At 37.8% G+C, this 21,851-nt stretch overlaps 1 protein-coding gene across 4 annotated transcripts in view; it reads right to left on the reverse strand.

Moving 5' to 3' along the window:
- Positions 1-21,851, reverse strand: part of Sntg1 (syntrophin gamma 1) — a 922,134-nt gene that overhangs the window by 229,055 nt on the left and 671,228 nt on the right. For all 4 annotated transcript variants that reach the window (XM_045143328.1, XM_045143330.1, XM_045143327.1 and 1 more), the window contains one exon: positions 14,231-14,360. In XM_045143328.1, the coding sequence (XP_044999263.1) occupies positions 14,231-14,360 (130 nt within the window). The remainder of the gene's footprint in view (positions 1-14,230; positions 14,361-21,851) is intronic.

Raw genomic sequence — 21,851 nt, forward strand, 5'->3', positions numbered from 1 at the left:
AGAGAGATTGGTCTGTACTTTTCTTTTTTTGTTCTATCTTTGCCTGGTTTTGGTATCAGAGTGATGCTGGCCTCATAGAAGGAGTTTGGTAGAATTCCTTCATTTTCTATTTCCTGGAACAGCTTAAGAAGCAATGGTGTTAGCTCTTCCTTGAAGGTCTGATAAAATTTAGCAGTGAATCCATCTGAGCCTGGGCTTTTTTTAGTTGGGAGATTATTGATAACTGTTCAGAACTCCGTGTTTGTTATAGGTCTATTTAAATGATTAATCTCATTTTGATTTAATTTAGGTAGGTCATATAAATCAAGGAAATCATCTGTTTCTTTCAGATTTTCATACTTTGTGGAGTCTATGCTTTTATAGTATATCCTTATGATTTCTTGAATTTCTCTGGAATCTGTTGTGATATTACCTTTTTCATCTCTGATTTTATTAATTTGTATCTCTTCTCTTTCTTTTGGTCAGATTTGCTAAGGGTTTATCAATCTTGTTTATAAATTGTTTCATAAATTCTTTGGATTTTTTTTGTTGTTGTTGTTGTTTCTATTTCATTAATTTCTGCCCTAATCTTTATTATTTCTTCCCACCTACTCATGTTTGGTTTGCCTTGTTCTTCTTTTTCCAAGGCTTTAAGGTGAAGTGACCTTTCTAATTTCTTAATAGAGGCATTAAGGCTATAAATTTACCTCTTAGAACTGCCTTCATTGTGTCCCAGAGATTTTGATATGTTGTGTTCTCATTATCATTTCATTCTATAATTTTTTTGATTTTCTTCTTGATTTCTTCATTGACCCATTCATCATTTAGTAATGTATAGTTTAGTTTCCATGATTTTGTGTATGCTCTATAGCCTTTCTTGCTACTGATTTGTAGTTTAATTCTATTGTGGTCAGATAAAATGCAAGGAGGGTGAGAAGCTTGTCTGATGTCCTGGGTGATCATGAAGACCATGAACACTCTATCTACACTGATTCCTTTCAGAGGTCAGAAGCTGCTACACTTATGCTTGCCTTTGCTACTTGGCACTGTCCTTACTGGGACCCTCACTTTTCTTTTTTTTTTTTTTTCTGCCAATCATCCATGGTTCTAGCCTGAGGAGATCTGTGTCCATGATGTAGTGTCCAGTTCTCATATTTGGATGTTTGCTGGGTGTGTTATTTATCTACTTGGTGGAGGGAGGGAATCCTGTAGAGTTTTCAATATGTAGTAGTGTCAAATATTCTGCTTTCCCTGACAGAACATGTTGGTGAATGGAACAAGTTATTTCCTAGTCCCCATCTGAGAAGAAAGGGGTATAGCCTTGTAAGAGCATCTGATCTCCCCGCCCATCTTTTGTTATTACAGAATTGACTTCTGGTGGCCTCCCTCTTATATTCTATTTGTGATCTCAGGGGTTTGCTTCACTCCTTTCACTGTTCCTTCATTTAGTGCTATAAATTTGGGTCTATTGTTTTCTTTGTAAGTTTAATGGTTAATACTGCAATGCTTTTTTCATACATTTTCTCACTACCACTTATTATGGCCCTTTCTTTCCTTGTTTTGATTATCATCTAAGTCTTCAGTCAAAAGATTTCTTTTGGATGCGGGGAGGGAGTTAGGAGAGAGCCACTTATGCTAATTCATAAAAGAAATCATGAAAGCCAGGTTTGAATTATAAATGAAATAATATCTTGAATTTTTTCTAGTTTTTCTGTTCATAACTTACAAGTTAATCTATTCTGCTACTTACATATATACAATACCAACCTATTAAGTACCCTCCTCCCTTCCTTTCTCTTCCCTCTATATCTCTTTTTTTTAGCTTACTGGCCTCTGCTACTGAGGTTTTTCCTTCTCACACAGAAGCCCAATCATCTGTAGCTATGACCATTTGCTTTCATGATGGTAGCCAATCTGACAGGAGTGAGATGGAATCTCAATGCAGTTTTAATCTGCATTTCCTTGATGACTAGGGATGTAAAACATTTTTTTTTTTTAGATGCTTATATGCCATCTGTATATTTTCTTTTGATGGCTCTCTATTTAGCTCCATAGCCCATTTTTTGATTGACTTGTTTGATTTCTTATTATTTAACTTTTTGAGTTCTTTGTATATCCTAGATATTAATCCTCTATCAGATATATAGCTGGCTGATTTTTTTTCCAATCTGTAGGTTGCCTCTTTGCTTTATTTACAGTGTCCTTTGCAGAACAGAATCTTTGTAACTTCATGAGATCCCAGTGGTTAACCAGTGGTTTTATTGCCTGAACAATTGAGGTTGTATTCAGAAAGTCTTTGCCAAGACCAATATGTTGAAGAGTTTCCCCTACTTTTTCCTCTAGCAGTTTTACAGTTTCTGGTCTGATGTTAAGGTCTGTAATCCATTTATACTTAATTATTGTGCATGGCATATCCAGTTTTCCAACACAATTTGCTGAAGAAGCTGTCTTTTCTCCAGTGAGTATTTTTGGCATTTTTATCAAATATCAGGTGGGTATAGCTACCTGGACATACAACTGGCTCCTCTATCCTGATCCATTGATATACATGTCCGCTTTTGTGCCAGTACCTTGCTGTTTTTGTTACTATGGCTCTGTAGTATAGGTTAAAATCAGATGTGGTGATACCACCAGCCTTATTTTTGTTGCTCAGTATTATTTTAGATATTTGAGTTTTTTTGTGATTCCAAATGAATTTTTGGATTGTTTTTTTTCTATTTCCATGAAGAATGTGATTGGAATTTTGATGGGTATTGCATTAAATTTGTAGATTGCTTTTGGTAAGATTGCCATTTTCATAATATTGATTCTTCCAATCCAGGAACAAAGGATGTTTTTCCATTTCCTAGTGTCTTCTGCAATTTCTCTCTTGAGTGTTTTATAGTTTTCATTGGAGGGGTCTTTTACTTCCTTGGTTAGGTTTATGCCAAGGTACTTTATTTTCTTTGATGCAATAGTGAATGGGAGTGATTCTCTGATTTCATTCTCTGTGTGTTTGTTGTTAGCATATAGGAAGTACTGATTTTTGTGTATTTATTTTGTATCATGCTACATGGCTGTAGGTGTTTATTAGCTCTAACAGTTTGTTGGCAGAGTCTCTAGGGTCCTTTATATATAGAATCATGCCATCTTCAAATAATGATAATTTGATCTTTTCCTTTCCAATTTGTATCCATTTTATGTGTGTCTCTTGCCTTATTGCTATGGCTAAGACTTCTAGGACTATATTAACTAAAAGTGGGGACAGTGGACACCCTTTTCTTGTTCCTGATTTTAGTGGAAAAGCTTCCAGTTTTTTCCCATTTAGTAATATGCTAGCTGTGGGCTTGTCATAAATAGCCTTAAGATATGGCAATTTAAATCTCATGGCCCTGAATCAGGTTTCTATAGGTACACTAAAAACCCTAGTAGATGGTTATAAAATTAAACTCCAGGTAAAGAAGGCCCACTCCCATCACAAAGGATTGAGTCACCTTGAGTCACAGGTTCTCAACCTATTTTTTTTCACAGTGCAAAAATTATTCTCCCATTCCTGAAAAATAGCTTATTATCACCTCCTTTTCTCTACTGGCTGGTTCTGAGTACCCTTCCTCCTCAGTATCATCCCTATCACTTTCCTGCCTGCCTTTAAATAAAACTTTTAGCTCAATATGCTGTGTATTTTGGTTCTATATTATGCCTCCCAAACTAATAAACATTAATCTACTTTCTTCTTTTGATTTTTTAATTCCTTATATCATTTTCTATTTCCTCATAGACAAGGCTTGACTACTTGAGTCTAGCTCTGGAATTGTATTATGTGTTTTCTTTATCTTTAGTCTATATTTTCAGTCCTATAACTTATAAGTCCTATTGTTAATGCATATGTTTCCTCTTCTTGGTAAGTTAAAGGTTTTGTTATTAAGTGGCTGTATCTTTAGTAATTTGTTAGCTGGAAAAAAAATCTAATTTAACTAATATTGAAATAGTCTCATACTGGTCTTTTAATAATAGTATAGTTTTAATTAAGTATACTTCTCTAAACTTTAAACTTTAATTAAGTATAGTTTTCTAAATTTTTGCTTCAATCCTTTGAACAGCAAGTCATTTTTAGACTTTTTCTTAGAGAAATGTGTGTATATGTATGGTTTTATTGTCCATTTTGACATTCTTTTTTTTTTTTTGGTTGTTTGTTTATGTTTTTGATTGTTTATATTTTGTTTTTCAAGGTAGAGTCTCACTGTAGCACAGACTGACCTGGAATTCAGTATGCAGTCTCAGGGTGGCCTCAAACTCACGGTGAACTTCCTACCACTGCCTCCCAAGTGCTGGGATTAAAGGCATGCACCACCACACCCAGTTGTGGCATTCTTTATATACAAACCAGAGAGTGTAGATTTAGGTTGTATAGGCTTTCCCATTTAACTCTGAATATGGACATATTGTAGAACTCTTGTACTATTCCAAGCTGTAAACAAAATGGAAAATATATGTATCTATGTATATTCCAGATAATTGTATTAATTTCTCCTTTGATTCACATGGCCTACACAATTAGATTTTGTCATATCAAATACCATTGTTTTTGATGAGCAACTTTAAAGTTGCATCCCTGGAAGTTCATTTTAAAAATGGGTTATGATTTGGAGAGATGGCTTAGCAGTTAAGGCATTTCCCTGAAAAGCCAAGGGATCCCTGTTCAGCTCTCTAGGACCCACGTAAGTCATATGCACAAGGGGGCACATGCATCTGGAGTTCGTTTGCAGTGGCCCGAGGCCCCAGCATGCCCATTATCTCTCTTTCTCTCTCTTTCTCTCTCTCCCCCCTCTGCCTCTCTCTCCCCTCTGCCTCTTCCTCTCTCCCAAATAAATAAATAAAATATATTTTAAAAATAAAGGTATGTGACACCATGCCTGACTCCATTTTTAAAAAAATGTATATGTCTATTCTAATTTTAATAATAATATCACTATTCTTTCAACTTTGTATGATTTTATTTCCTCTGGTTTACAGTTATTTGACCCTCAGATGGTCCTGCAGCAATTTAACTCCATCTATCTGTGTCCCCTTATCATTTTCCAAAGCCTGAAAGTTAGCAAGAATGGCAACTCTAGATGCCACTATGCCCCAGTTCTGCTAGAATTAGACTAAGTTGACATCCATCTCCTAAATGGTATTAAGTTCTTAACTCTTACCAGGGAAATGTTGTGGGTATGTATATATTATCAGACTTGGAGGTCATCAAGGAAGTGACCCAACGCATTCATGGTATAAGAAGAGGATAGAGCTATTTATCTCTCTTAAATGGCAATCCAACAGAATCTGTCATTTACTGGTTTGGTTAAGAGCTCACCCCTCACCTAAAGACATGCTAAAGTGTTTGAATAGCAGCCCCTTCATGAGATACAGTATTTTAAGCTTGGAAACCTCTTTTTCTGTTCAGCTTCTCGCAAACTTCACTGCTAACTCTCCTGGCCTCTCTGAGTTGTAGCACAGAAAGCATAACTTCCCTTTGTCTTCTTTTTGTCTCTTTCTTGGATACAGGGTGAAATCCTAAGCATGTTTTCCATCCTGACAATTTGGGCTTTTTCAACTTTTTATGAATACATATCCTTTGCTTTACTCATTCCTGATTGTCTGTGAGCCTAAATTTTCATGCTTGCAAGAAACAAGACTCAACAATATGCAACAGAATAATCCACTTATATTTATTGCAAACATTTGGATATGTTTCTGTCTCACTGTGTGTTTTTATACTTTCCAAACACAAAATGCCCTTCCACTTACCTTTCATTTTCCTTTATTTCTTATCTATTTTTCTTTCTCTCTTTGTTTTTGTCATTTTTTGGATTTAAGTTAGTTTTTATTAGTATTATTTTTATATTATTATATTATATTATATTTTTATTTATTATTTATTTATTTATTTATTTTTAATTTAATTTATTAGTTTTCTTTTCAGTAAATACAGGCAGTTTGGTACCATTATTTAGGCTCATCTGTTATCTACCCCCTCCCATTAGACCCTCCTTGTTAATGAAAATGGGTCGTGCATTGTGGAGTTAGCCCCCAGTTATTGGTATGATAAATGTCTCTGCAAATCATGACCCAACATGTGACTCTGACATTCTTTTTTTTTTTTTTTGAGAAAAAAAAAGTGTTTATTTTGGCTTACAGATTTCAAGGGAAAGCTCCATGGTGGCAGGGGAAAATGATGGCATGAGAAGAGGGTGGACATCTTGACCTGGCCAACATCAGGTGGACAATAGCAACAGGAGTGTGTGTCAAACACTGGCAAGGGGACACTGGATATAATATCCATAAGCCCACCCTCAACAATACACTGCCTCCATGAGGTGTTAATTCTCAAATCTCCATTAGCTGAGAACCTAGCATTCAGAACACCTAAGTTTATGGGGACACCTGAGTCATGCCACAACAGAATGCTTTTAAAAGTTTGAAGGAATTTGGTAGTGAATCTGTATGGTTCTAGCCTTTTCTTTGTTGAAACACTGTTATGACTTCAGTCTCCTTACTTCCTGTGGGCATTTTTAAGTTGTTCATATTTTTGTATATTGTATGTTTCTAAGGATTTATTTATTCCTTCTACATTTTCCAATTTTGGAGAATATACACTTTAAAAGTATTCCCTAATATTCCTCAAAACTTTATTCATACCTGTTATAATGTTCCCTATTTTATCTCTAAATTTATTAATCTGAGTCTTGTTCTTATTTTCTTAGATCTTGAGGTGTGTCATTTGGTTATTTATTTTTTTTTGAGATCTCTCTGATTTTTAAATTTAAACATTTAGCTATAAAGTGTCCTCTTAGTACTGCCTTTGATATGTTCCCCAAAAGTTCTGATAAGTTGTGATTTAATTTTCATTTGATCTTAACAATTTTTTAAAATTTTTATTTATTTGAGAGCAACAGATAGAGAAAGAGGCAGATGGGGGAGGGGGGAGAATGGGCATGCCAGGGCCTCTAGCCACTGCAAACAAACTCCAGACGCGTGTGCCCCCTTGTGCATCTGGCTAACGTGGGTCGTGGGGTATCAAGCCTCAAACCAGGGTCCTTAGGCTTCATAGGCAAGTGCTTAATTGCTAAGCCATCTCTCCAGCCCTTAACAAATTTAAAAAAATGAACTTCCCAATCAATATCTTTGGTGATATAGTCGTTATGTTAAGGGGTTCAGTGTCAAACAAATAAGACCATCAACTCACAAAATGTGAAGCAAAGTTTTATTGGGTAAAAAAGAAAGAACAGAAATAAAGAAAGTCTGGTATATTAGGTCTGTACCTCATATTCTCAGAGTGCAGTCCCAAACTGTCTGGAGTGTCAGTTTTATTGGAAATAGTCACATGAAGTTAGAAAAACAAAAACCCAGGATGGGAGTTAAACCCTAAATCACAATTTACATGTGACAGTCACAGCCAAAAAAGTAAAAATAAAGGAACTTGTAAACAGATTGGTTGGTCAGTTACAGGAAGCACCACCTGGGGATGAGAGGCAGGCCTGTGACCAGGAGTCCCCCTTATCTTAAGGAGTTTTCTCAACAACGCAGGCCCCAGGAAATGCTGTTCATCCCAGCAGAGCCTCTTGTTTACCTGCCATTATCAGAGCCTCCTGTTTGTCTACCATCAGCAGAGCCTCCTACAAGGAAATGACTTTAATATTTTTCTAGGCTAGGTATAAAGAAACGTAGAGAAATATAAATTTTTGCTCTCTTTACATTTCCCCCTGTGACATGCCACCTAGTTAAATCTTTGACTCATGAGGGATAATGTCTAGGGTTTGTTCAGTTTCAGGTGGGGGGGGGGGCATATGGTGTCTGTAATACCATAAGTTTAACAGAACTAATTTTATTTTTTAGCATATCTACTTTGAGCATTAACAATGCAGGGTTCTATTTTAAGGACTAAGAGTATAGTATCAGGTGGCCAACAATAGAAGAGATAAGGGAAGTTTGTGATGGAGACCAACTAATCATAGACTAGAACCAGTTACTGTTTTATCTAAAGCCACACTTAGGCCTCCTTGTTTTATAAAAAGTAAGCCTAATCCTCTTTTATTTTGTCCCCTTAACTTTCACAGCCTTTGGAGTGTTAGGATGACCTGTTGGGGGCCCTTCCAACATCCCAATATGTTGATATGATGTCTCTTGATCAATGCTGTCGCCAGGCTAAAAGGGATGGTGGTAAACAGGGTGTGTCTGAAAAGCAGCCTTGGCTGCTGGAACAGTGGACTCCTGGATTCTTTTGATAGAACAGAAGAAACCTTTCATTAATAAAGTCAGTTATCTGTTCAGGATCTATCCAGGGCAGGATTGGTGGGGGGTGTTCAATACATAATTGTGAATGGAGTAATTTTTTTACATAAAGGATACGTCTGGCCTTTAACGGGGCGAAGGGAAGGATCCTTTGCCAGTCTCTAGGGCTAATATAGTTAAAGTCTCCTTCAAGTTCTGATTTATCTTTTTTACCTGTCCTGAACTTTTGGGATGATAGACACATGTAGTTTTCAATTAATCCCCAGAGTCTTAGTCAATTTTTTAGTGGTTTTTGACATAAAGGCAGGCCTATTACCTGTTCCTATCCTGAGGTGCAACCCATAGCAGGGAATTATCTCTTCTAACAATTTCTTAGTCACTACTTGGGCTGTCTTAGACTTGGTTGGGAAAGTTTTTATCTATCCTGAAAAGGTATCAACACAAATAAGTAAATATTTATATTTATCTGGCTTTACCTCTGTGAAATTAACTTCCCCATGTCTAACTGGCTCTGTTTTTGTTCTCTCATCCCCATTGGTTGTATCTTACCAGAGGAGGCATTCAGCTCTGTTTGGCTTAGAGCTGGATAGGCAAAGAGGCACACCTTGACTGGAATCAAAGAGGGTGAGGTCTGTCCTTTGCAGAGTCAGGACACAGCACATATACGAAAAACAGTTCTTTGGAACTGGGCAAGAGATAAGAAAACCTTTCATGGCCTTTTACCTTCAGGGGACCAGTCACTCTAACTCTACCCCCCTTTATTTCTTCCTCTCATGAGAAGACTCTCTAACTGCTGTTAGGGGATAAAGGACAAAGATGTCATTGTTTTCTGTTTTCCTGCTGAATGGGGCACAAAGTTGTGGCAGTTATAGAGTCTCTCACAGAGAGAGGAACTATTCTAACAGACCTCGGAAGTATCGATGGAGTGCAGGAAGATAGTCTTGGAAGAGAACATCGGGAAGAAAGAATAAAAGGAGATAATGATAAGTGAGCACACAGCAAACTGGTCCTTCTTGTGGTTGAGGGAACCCAGGTAGACAGAGTTGGATTGTCTCAGGACCATCTGAGCATGAGCTGGATGAGATTTTCTTCCAGAACTGTTCATCGAATGACACAGTAATGTTTGACATGGTCTGAATCTGTTTCCATGTGGCCCAATAAAGGAGGGGGCCAGCAGTCCTAGACAAAACTACCAACTCCAAAACCAGGAAAATGCAGAGGGATCGACTCTGACATTCTTTCCGCCCCCTCTTCCACAAAATTTCCCTGAGCCATGTTGGGTTCATTTTTGGTCTGCTTCAGTGCGGGGCCCAACTGAAACTAAGGACAACTGGCAAAATAAGCAAGGGTGATGTTTTCCTGTGAACCGGATACCAGCACAAAGGGGAAGGAGATCAACGCAGAGAAAAATCAACTCCTACCAAATCAGAGAGCCAGAGCCTCAGAGGCCCCCAACACCTCAGCACTGAAGGAGACCAAAAATGAACCCACCATGGCTCAGGGAAATTTTATTTATTTATTTTATTATATTATTATAAGTTAGTTTTTATTAGTATTAGTTTCACTTTTTCATGTGTTAATTTAGAGGCCAAATATTCTGACTACTTAAAGCTATCCATTTTTGACATATCAAAGATTTTTTTTTTTACTTTTAATATTTATGGCACTGCTTTTGTAATATAATTCCATATGCTTAACTAAATTCCATTAAAATTATTGTTGTTTTATATGCTGTGCTTCTAGACTTTCATATGTTTAAATACTTTCCTAGGTATTCTGCCTTTCTTATATCATTATGCTTTTTTTTTTGCTTAAAAATACACTATCAAATATTCTTTTAGCAAGTTTTAAAATTACTTTTGGGTTTTTATGTGTCTGAATATGACTTAATTGCACCTAGATTTTTATGGCATATATTGGGCTGAGGTGTAGGTGTAACTCAATAGTATAATGCTTTTCAGGAACATGTGAAATCCTGGGTTCCATTCCTAATACCACAAAGCAAAAATTATAGGATATTTCCAAGATACAGCAAGCATGCATGGTTGTTTATTTGAATGCATTAGATATATATCAGTATTTAATTGCTTTATTTAACTGACTAAATACTCTGTATCAAATAGAATAGAATAGAACTATCTGACAATTTTTTTAAAGTAAGTTATATCAAGAACTTCAAGGAAAGAAGTCAAAAGCTACATTGACTGACCTGAGTTTTCAACTTTGGTCTTCCTTTCTGCCCTTCTCTGAGTTGCCTCTGTTTCCCCTTCCTCTTCCCCTTCCTCTTCCCCTTCCTCTTTGCTTCCTTCCTCACCCTTTCCTTCTGCCAGCACGACCTTGAGGGCCATAAACACTAAATCCTGAAATGCCTCATTCTTCCAGATCTGGGTCCTGGAAACAGTGTTCCTTGAGAAAGATGTTATGATGAAACCTTCACAATATCACAATGTTTCTCTCTCCTGAATAACTTGAAGGATAACTTCACACAGTGTCATGAGGCAGACATAGCCCGGACAGATAGAAACTTCAAGAGAATCTCTGCCTTACAAAGAATGCAATTAGACAGTAGGTTTTTGTTGCATGAGGACTTGGCAATTTTAGTCACCATTTTATTTTGCTGCTTCTGTCTAAGGGAATCCTTATCAAGTAAAAATGTGTAGCCATGTAATTGGGCTAAACTTGGACAGAAGGCTAGGGTTTCAAGAAAGAGTCCAAAGAGCAATTTGGATCTAAGAAGTACATCAGAATCACAGAGAGGAAAAGTAAAGGAGGTAACTTAATTCCATGAGTGAATTCAGACTTACCTCAAGCAGAATATATGTGGGAGGTGGTAGCAAGAGGCAGACTGAATACTTTGAAAACTAGAAGCAACATCCACATGGAAAGTGAGATGAAGCTTCTTGCTTGAATCCCATGCTGTTTATTTGCCATATTAGATCCTATGGTAAATCAAAAGAGCCCCTCCCCACAAAATATCCATATCACATCCTTGGTATCTGTAAGTGCTTCTATATGTGAATAAAGGTCCTTGCAAAGTAGTTACACTCAAGCTTCTGGTAGAACAGGTCTTAGAAGATTACCTGAGTGAAATCCAAGGCAAAGAAAAGGTGTCCTCATAAAAAATAACCAAGTAGTAGACAATGTAACCACAGGCAAAGTTTGAAGTGCTATGGTCAAGGACCAAAATGTGCTGAGAACTACAGAACCAAGTTTCCTCCATTACAGTGTTGCTTTCTCACATGTTGAGCTCTGTTACCTGCATCACAGAATTAAAAAGGAGTTCCTCACATTCTAGGCACCAAGTTTGTGTGGTAGTTTGCTACAGTTGCTTAAGAAAACCAACTCAACTCCCTGTTTTTATACACTGTGACTCTCCAAAAGTAGTGACTTAACAGCACTTATTATACTATAGGTATAATGTGTCAGGAGTCCAAGTGTGGTCCAGGTGGCTCTTCCTTTCTGAGGTTCTTTTATGTCTCCAATGGAAGCCAACCAAGGATGCAATGTCATCTGATGTCTTGACCAGGCAAGTCTATTTTTCTGCACTTACTATACAACCAATAGTATGTGATCCATTTATCTACCTGCATTTGCATGTTTGTCTTGTTATTGGAAGTGATTTACAACACTTCTGTGAGTACAATGTGCTTAGCCTTCTCCTGAGGTATTCTAGTCATAGCCCAATATATATTAGCTGATTTTAAGATTTATTTATTTAATATGAGACAGCAATGAAAATAAAATTAGTAACAATACAGATCCATTTAATCTACTTACTTAAATAATAAATGACATTTTAAAAAGCAATCAACTTGAAGCAAGCATTATTTCAACCTGCAACAAATTTTACACCTAGTAGTCTATTCATGTTTATTTTTCCTTAAAATAATAGAAAATATCTGCTCATAACTAACTGAAGCATTAACTAGATCTCATCCCACAATACCACAGCCCCTTCCATTGGACCCCTGTCAATGTGTATGCAAGTGGTTTAAGTACCACATGTGGGAGTATGTGTGGGCACAGCTTTAACACAACTACCAAGCACCAATTTTCCACAAGTAAGATGTGTTACAGATATAGAGTGATAGCACATAACTTAAAATTGTGGTTCTAATGCTTTTAGTCGCTAAATTCAAAGACCTTTAGAACTTCATAGAAAATGGTGAGCCTTTTTGCTCCAATAACTTTAACACAGGGTATTTATGTTCATTTATCTGGTTATATTTTTTCTCTTCTGTCTATTCTCCATCTGTCTTCACACTAAAATATGATTCATTATTAAAGAGTTTCTATAATGTTAAGATCTTAACATTTCTTCTTTAAATTATGAGATGCATATATATATATATACATATATATTTATGCATATATACACATATGTATACAAGAAAATTATATATATATATATATGTGTGTGTGTGTGTGTGTGTGTGTAGTTAAAATATTTATTAGTTTTCAAACATTTTCTTTTTTTTTCTCTTTTTTATATGCCTAATGATATCCTGTGTGGAAATAAATCTTTTTCCAATATTTTATTTTGTATCTTTTAATAACAGGTAAACCATTTGTTTCATTTATCATGAACCACATCCCTGAGCATACTGGCAAATTAATAAACTGTTAGTTCTGCATATTTCTACAAAATGTTTCTTGTAGTATCTCCTTAGAATAAGAAAATGTAATAGAACTAGAATTAACCTCTACCTATTCTCACTGCCTTCTCCAAAGTAAATGTGACTTTCTCCTTTTATATTGTGCTTTAGTCATGCTTTATATGACAGAATGCATTGTAATCATAAATACATCTTAGCAAGAAGTGATTACATGAACAAAAGACCATGAAATTAGAATGTAATCACAGAGAAGTGAAAGAACAAACAGATTATTTATATTACAACAAATAGCGTAATGAGCATAAATATCCCCAGCAATTAAACAAGGCAGGACAAGAGTGTAGCCTGCCTTCCTGAGTTTCATGGTCAGTATTTGCTGCAAGGATGAAAATCAACAGGTTTTCTTTTTTTTTTAATTATTTTTTACTTATTTTTTACTCACTTTTAAGGAAGAAATATTTACCACAATTCTTCCTAGAATTCAAACAAAAATCTATGTCAAGTTACTGAGATTTGGAGGGTCACTGTGTTAGTTCAGGAGTTGGTGAAAGGGATGTATTCTGCTTGTTTACATGTTTGTGTCCTGACTTTCCCTGAGGGCTTCTGAGTAGCCCAACATGTTATGAAACAATTTTGGACATAGAGGGAAGAGATACAAAGGTGTGAACTACATTTTTTACCATGTCAACATTCAACAAAGTGCTTTATGGTTTTGTACACGTTGTTAGACTACAAGTCAAGAATTACTAGGGAGGGGGCATTAAGTAACTAATGAGGAATGACAATGAATAGACAGACCATGAGGATAGGATTGGAGGGGACAGGTAAACAGTACAATGGACAAACATAGAGAAGTGGTTCCTTAGCAACATTTGACTCTGCAGGGCGAGTTCTGTATCCCACACTGCCGCCTCCTGGCTACACTGGTGCCTTCAGAGCTCCATCTAAACTTCAGTCCCTGTGAGAGCACCTTGCTCCTGAGCCTCTTCCTCATTCAAAATTCCTAGCTGCAGATTCAATATCCTTGAAGGTAAATCAATAATACTTTCTTGAAATTCAGTAGCATGCTTCCTCTGGATACTTCTAGCTCAATATATTTAGTGTGTGCATGCTAAATTTTTATTTAGACTTAATTAAAGCAGGTATTTACAATTCTTGTGAAAGGAATCCTAGGAGCAAGAGAACTCTTGAACTGCTGTGAGGTGCAAGAACTCTCCAGATAAGGGAGTTTTGTTCTAAGTGTTCTAGAAAAGTTTTCTTGAGTAGTATGAAGAGGTTCATTCTTGGAAGGACACCAAGCAATTGATAGTTAAATTACACTAAAGAAACTTGCACAGGCTGAAATATTTGATGGTTAGAGATTTACTCCTTGAATACATACTTACATTGTGCTTCGTGAGGTTTGAAATGTTGGCTGCTATTGCTTGGAGCCAGTCACTAGAGTCTTCAGGAGAGAGGCACTGGATAATCCCACTGCAGACCCCATCCACAGCAACAACTTGGAAGGCATGCTGCCTGCAGGGGCATCAAGAACAATAGATCAAACATCCAGACACATGCATTTCATCTATCTGAAGCCCATAATTGAGGGAGTTAGCAAGTCTCTCTATTGAGTCTCTGAAGAATTCATCATACTTTTGCTGGCTATCAAGAAGTCTGTCAGGAGAGTGCCCTCTTCCCCATGGATTTTAATAACCCTAAGGGAGCCAGGTACTTGGCTGGCTACCTCTGAAGAGAGAAATTCAAAGAAGTTTACTTCCTTCACACTTGCTAATTCTTCTCCCTTCCCCCTCTCCTTGGACATACCCAAGGTTAGACAGGCACCTCACATTTCCAGTGTCTCCACTGCTGAGTTGTGAATGTCTCTCTATGACCAGACTGTCCTCCAATAAAGTCCAATTCCTCTGTGGTAGGTACTCCTACTTATTTCTAGGTTTGTTTATTTATTTCATTCCTAATGAAATCTATCAGCTAAAATGTTCCTTTTTCACACAATAGGATTTTCTACTTCCAAAGTCAAATTTGATTACTTTTACTTATAAATATTTCTGTTCTTAAATTCACCATAAGAAGTAGACCTAGATAAATGTATTATCAAATATGAGTGGGATATTCTTAGATTCAGAGAAATATGGACAGCCTTTGAGAGGTAAAGAATGTAGCACATAACGAGAAAAAAAAAACATAGAACTAGAAACATTCTTCCCACTTTACCTAACATTTGTCTCCCATCACCTCCACATGGCATTTATCAATGCATTTTCCGAGTTATAGAAACACACACACACACACACACACACACACACACACACAAATATTTATCATTTCACTAAAATATCACTTGAATTTCCTTCACTTTGTTATCTACATTCACTCTGACTTCTTCACAAATATGTTTGGGAGCAAGAGTTCACACTTCTTTTGAGGTTTCATTGATTATATTCTTAGTTTGTGTTGGTGTTAAGAATTTTAGCAACAAACGTTTGCACCACATAATGGCCCATCATTGTTACTTTCCAAAACGATTTACCAAAGTGCTATAGACCTTGAACTTTCTCTAAAGCTTCACTAATTTCCCTTTTCTGTTCTGCATCAAGTTCTTGCAGAGTCTGGCCATCTGCAGTACCTGTTATTTGGGGCGACTGGGAACCGAAAAGTGGCCTGCAGCCACTGCAAAAGAACTCCAGACACATGCATTTCTTTGTGCATCTGGCCATACGTAGGTACCAGGGAATGAGACCTGGGTAATCATGCTTTGCAGGCAAGCACTTTAACTACTGAGCCATCTCCTCAGCCCTAACTCAGACATTTTTGATTAAGATTAAGCTTCTTACTTAAGTTACCAGCAGCCTGCTGGAGGAGGTATCACACTGGTGGGAGGTAAGTCTTAAGGTGTGTAAAAACCCAGTTTGAGCTCTAGCTGTTCATGTTTACTGGATGTTGATGCTGTTTCTCTGCTATGGATCTACGTAAGCAATCCAGTTTGTTCTATCATGGTGGAACTTCCCCTGAATTCTCTAAGTCTTAAACCTTTTCCTACCATAAGCTGCTTTTGGTCAGATGTTTGAGCAATAAGTAACTGCAACACACAGGTATGTTTACAGCTTTAGTTCTGAAGTCCACCAATGAAGTAGACATTTAAAATATTCAGAAATAAGCTCAACCATTCACAAAAAATGATAACTAATTTGAGTTCACTTATATGCATTTCTTTCTGCTCCCTGATTATCATAATGATTTTTCATGTGCCTTAAAGTAGGGCATGATTAGAATACAACTGCCTTTTCTGTTTTAAATTAATCATAGCAGCAAGCTATTTTCAAGATTTTAGTCAATAATTTCACATTTACAAACCAAGCAAATATATATGGTATACAGTCTTCATATAGAACAATTTTGAAGGACTAATCTTTCGTAGGCTAAACATATATGTTAACAGCTAAACAGTGTTTACATTCTACATTAACATCTCCAAATTGATAGAAACCTTTCTTGAAGACATGAGCAGACTCTCTGATTGCTCAACACCTTCTACATACCAGCTGATCATCAGGGTGAGGCATCTGGCTTACAATTCTACTGACTGAAGGAGAATACTGGAAGATGACTCCACTGACTTTTGCCTCAATTTCCTCAAGAGAAAAATGAGAATAATATACTCCACAGATTGAACAAGTATTTGAACAACCAGAGTGGATGAAGCACAGAAGATGGAATTTGACTGGGGAGTTGAGGGTACCAGGGTCCTCAAAGTGAACAATTTTTGTCTTGACTAAAAGTGGGAAATGTGGTTGAGCTTGCCAGGGACATTTGGATTTTTCTTATCTCTTTTTCCCTAAAGGAGTCTTTCTAGCTTCCAGCTTACTGAAGGTCAGAGGTGTTATCTCTCTTTACCTAAAGGACTCCTCTCCTTTCCAAGAAACTGACATAATGTTATGATTAAAATTTGAGGGGCCTAGATTCATGGGAACTGTATTGATCAGTTCATTTTCCATCTAATGAAGACTTATAAGAAATTCTGGACTGAGTCACTACCCAGACAGTCCACTCAGAAGTCTTCCTAACTCATGATCTTTCTTCTGTACTTTCAGGAGCTCTGACTTCATTCTCTTATGATCTATAATAAAATCTTTCTAACTCTCACCCTATATGGTCTATGGATTTCATTTTTCAAATTCATCAGACAAGAACCTAGATGCTACTGACTCAGTGAAAATTTTGTTGACCATGAGCATCTGCACACTTATGAATAAAAATTTTTAAAAAATCAAGAGCTGAGAATGGCTCCATCACACTCAAAGACATCATAAATTTCTAAATCAGTTCCCCTCCAAATTGTAAGACATTTTTTTTTCCTTCTTTAAGTTTCTTCTAGTCAGGTTTTTATTCCAAGTCATGAGAAAATATCTAATACACTCCACTCTTGAGATGCTGATGGCCATCTCCTGCCTTGACAGTGGTCATGTTCTTCCACGACTTACTAACCCTTATAAAAAAGCTTTCTATTAAACCTCACCACCCAAAGAAATTTATCTCAGTGCTTCTTTCAATTAATGTCTTTTAGTTCAATTTTCATTTAGTATTTTTAAATAATGGTGCTGAGCCTGAAACGGTGCTAGGAGTTTAGGAAAGTCCTTGAACATCAAACTCTAGGCTCATGTCTAATTTTACTCCATGAATTGGATAAACTAATACAAAGAAGGATAATTATTAAGTTATTATATTTATTTAAGGAATTACTAAATCAAGGAAAGAAAAATAAATAGGCCTGGTCTTCCTCTCTTGTGTGCCAGCCCTGGCAGCTCATGCTTTTCCCGAACAAAAGCTTTCATCTTTGCCTCAGGGTGGTTTGTGTGGTCTTGGTGACTCCCAACCTTACATCTGGTGCCCTGCTTTAGATAGAAGGCTTCTGGTTGCCCTCCTGGGAGGCCAGACTTCCTTTTCTCTGACCAGACAACCAAGCTGCCACTGACTTTCTGAAGGATCTGGACCATCTCTGCCTGATACCAGCTTTCACATCCACCAAAATTCTGCCTCACTCTTCTTCCCTTCATCTGTTCCTTCCTTTTCAGTAATTGTCTCTTTTGGGTTGGCCTACTTTCAGGTTTAATCCCTCTAGTGGAAACTGTGCTGGCCCCTTGCCTGCTGCCAAGTCCCAATCCCAGTTCTCAAGAAAGACACTCTTGACACCACCTCTGGGTCTCTTGCTCTATGGTCTTCCATTCCCTAAGGAGTGTCTTTTGGTTCAGTTGCACCATCTTGGGACACTTCCCCCTCCCTCCTCTCCCTCTACCTCCTGAAGCCAGCCACTTTTGCATTCAGGAGCACAGGGCCCACCTTGCCCACTAACAGGTTAAAAAGCTGACAGTTGCAAACCTGTACAGCCTTTGCCCATGTGGGAGGTGCATACTCCATTCACCCTAATGGGTTAGAGGACATACTAGTATGCTACGTAAACTCAACCTAAGCCCTGGTTCCTTTCTCTCACCCTTGTTTTGCTCATTCATGGTCACCTCAAGAACTTAAAATCTCTACTACTCTTGGACAACATCAAACTTTGTCATCTGATCTTTCTCTACAACACTGCCTTGTCACAATATAAGCTAGACAATAGGTCCAAATGGCCAGAACATGGTACTTTTGATTTCCAAATTCTCATTGATTTAAAAAACTTCTGCTGACATACAGGCAAATTGTCCAAAATACCTTTATATTCAAACATTTTTCACTCTGTGTGCATAGCTTTGTTGTGTACCTGCTCTAATCACCAGGTTTTTCTAGCTAAGGTCTCAGGAATGGGCACTGATTAAACCCCTCCCCCATACTCATCTTCAAAGTCTGCTTTTGACCTGGAAGCCACAGATGACCTCACCCCAACAGCTCCTCTGTCTCCTCCAGCTCCCTCAGCCTCTCCTGCCACCCTGCCTGGTAACAAGGTTTGATTTTGATCTCCACAGTTGTATGCAGAATAAAAATTCAAAATGAAAATGCATAGCTTCTGAATGAATGAATATGTGAGATGGAAATGGTTGTCTGGAGTCTATATCAAAAGTGCACTTAAAATGAATGTGTGTATATGAATATATATGTGCCTCACATCCCTAAGGCTGCAGAATGATATCTGTTCTGATCAGTGCCATTTTATTGTGGGGGATGTTCTCCACCAATCCCACTGTACTAGACAGCACAGTGAATTTTTACTATTGAGTGTCCCTCAAAAGGAACACTGAAAGTAATTAAGACCATAGGTAAGAAAAAAGTTCAAGATTCTCCTACTCTTAAAGAGTCATAAAATGACAGGATCAGAGAGCTGCCTTGTAACCCTGATGGAAGTCCAAAACTATTCCTGGAATTGAAGAAACGAACAAACAAACAAATATCTCAGAAGTTATTCTGAGAAGTTATTATGCTCCCCAGGGGTAGGATGTTAGAACTTGGGGAACAACTTTTGTGATGGACAGTTTTCCATAGAAAGGACAAAAATAGGGTACTTCCTATAAGAAAGTTGCAACTGTTTTTAAGTTTACTTTATCCCTTAATGCTTCTGTGGGACTACTAGCAACAACAACAGAAAACAACAAAAATGTCTCAAGGTTTATGTTTAAATTTAGAAGCTTAATGCTAAGGTTTTTTTTAAATCTAATAATGCGCAAATCTACTTTCATATTTTTTAAATGTGTTTCAGGAAAGTTATAAAAACTTTACAAAATAAATAAATGATAAAATCTATATGTTTATTCTGGATAAATAGTGTTAGTCATCTCTGATATACTCTTTTATAAAAAAAGTTATTTCATAAAAAAAAAAAAAAAAGTGATTTCAGACTTCCAGTTAAGATGGCAGTGTAGGTACCACGCCAAAGCAGCCTGGGGGTAAAAAGACAAAAATAACTCATCAAAATACACACTTTTACTAAAAAGTGAGGTGTATGGGAAATTGAAGCAGCAGCGGAGAAGTAGGAGAGATCCAGAGCATCCAGAGCCCGCACAGGCCGGCAAAAGTGGCCCCGGCAGCTGTGCCAACCGCTGCGGCAGCAGGGTAGACCAGAAAGCCGCTAGACTCGGCTCCAGCCACAGGAAAATCCAAGTGCGGGAGCTTCCACACACCGGTACTCTCCGCAACTCAGGAAACGTGAAGGGAGAGCGGCAGTGAGCAACGGAGGCGCAGACCATGAGGTAGAAGAACACGGGGGAACAGCGAGAGATCCAGAGCAGCTACGGCTCTGTCCCTTCCCCCACCACCTGAGCCCAGCTCCAGCGAACAGAGCAGTGGTCCCGGGGCCTGGCCACACCAACTTGAGCCGACAGCGGGACCCAAGCAGGAACAGAGTCCTAGAGCAACATCAGAGGCTCTGGCACTGGTAACAGCGGCCCCAGCAGCAGACCGAGGAGCTGCAACAACACCAGACCCAGCAGCAGCAGCTTCAGCAACAGCAGTGGCTCCAGAACTGGCAGCTACAGTAGCAGCAGCAGCAGAGGCAACAGCAGCAATGAGCCCAGCAGCAGCAGCTTCAGCTACTGACAGACCCAGCAGAGGCAGCTTTAGCATCAGCAGTTATAGCAGTGGGGGTGCTGATCTGCAGGTCCACAGTTGCCAGGCTTGGTTTGCCCCGCAGGAAAAGTCAGTGCCCAGCTCCAGAAATCAAAACAGCAGCCCAACAACCCAGGCAGCAACTTGACTGAGACCAAAATCATCCAAGGTAACTGGGTTTGCACCAGGGAAGGGTCTTACTTGGTCACAAGCTGACTTGGATCCCTCAACAGACCAGAAATCTTAACCTCTATGTTGATAGAGGATCTGGTTGTTATAATAACTACTCTGGCATACATACTTGGGGCTGTTTATGACTGAATGGGTACAGTGTTTAGTTAACTTTTAGAATCTACCTGTATTTTATTCCACTCACCCTACTTGAATACCCCCATATCAGGGAAACTCAACCCCTAGGAGCACCTTTGTAGATACTCTGAGAGTCTTAAGAGCCACATGTAACAACTTAAGCTCCTACCCTGAAAATATATAACATCAAATCAATTGATACAGCTAAGAATACCCAGCTAGCTAGAAAATCCAAGCATCAACTTAATCCAAGACGCAAAAATATATACATTATAACACAAGAAACACTATAAAGCAAGACGATACAAATCCACCTAAAAGTATTAATGCATCAGAAATGACCTCCAGTGAGAACGAGTTAGAGGAAATGCCTGAGAAAGATTTCAAAAGAATGATTATAAATATGTTCAAAGAAGTCAGAGAACAAATCAAAGGAGTCAATGAGGAACTTAAAGAAGAAATCAAAGGAATCAAAGAAGATGCAGGACACCAATTTCATGAAATAAAGAAGGCAATACAAGGCATAAATAAGGAAATAGAAATAATAAAGAAAAGCCAGTCACAATTACTAGCAATGAAGAACACAGTTAATGAAATAAAAAACTCTGTAGAAAATCTCACCGGTAGAATGGATGAAGGTGAGGACAGAATATCTAAGCTAGAAGACCAGGTGGCAGATCTAATACAGTCCAAAAAAGAGAAAGACAAACTTATAGAAAAGTATGAGAGGGAATTTCAAGATATCCGGACACTATAAAAAGATCAAACATAAGAAGTCAGGGCACAGTAGAAGGAGAAGAATTCCACTCCAAAGGCATAGTAGGTGTCTTCAACAAAATCATAGAAGAAAATTTCCCCCAAATTGGGAAAGAGGTGCCAATACAGATACAGGAAGCCTTTAGAACCCCAGCCAGACAAAACCCAGAAAGAACCTCTCCTCGCCATATTATAATCAAACTTCCAAACACACACACCAAAGAAAAAATATTGAAAGCAGTTAGAGAGAAAAATCAAGTTACCTACAAAAGTAAGCCCATCAGGATTACAGCAGATTATTCAACACAAACTTTTAAAGCCAGAAGGGCTTGGAGTGATATATTCCAAGTTCTGAAAGATAACAACTGTCAATCAAGGTTACTTTATCCTGCAAAGTTATCCATTCAAATA

This window comes from Jaculus jaculus, chromosome 2, assembly GCF_020740685.1.
Source record: "Jaculus jaculus isolate mJacJac1 chromosome 2, mJacJac1.mat.Y.cur, whole genome shotgun sequence".
Lineage (NCBI taxonomy): Eukaryota > Metazoa > Chordata > Mammalia > Rodentia > Dipodidae > Jaculus > Jaculus jaculus.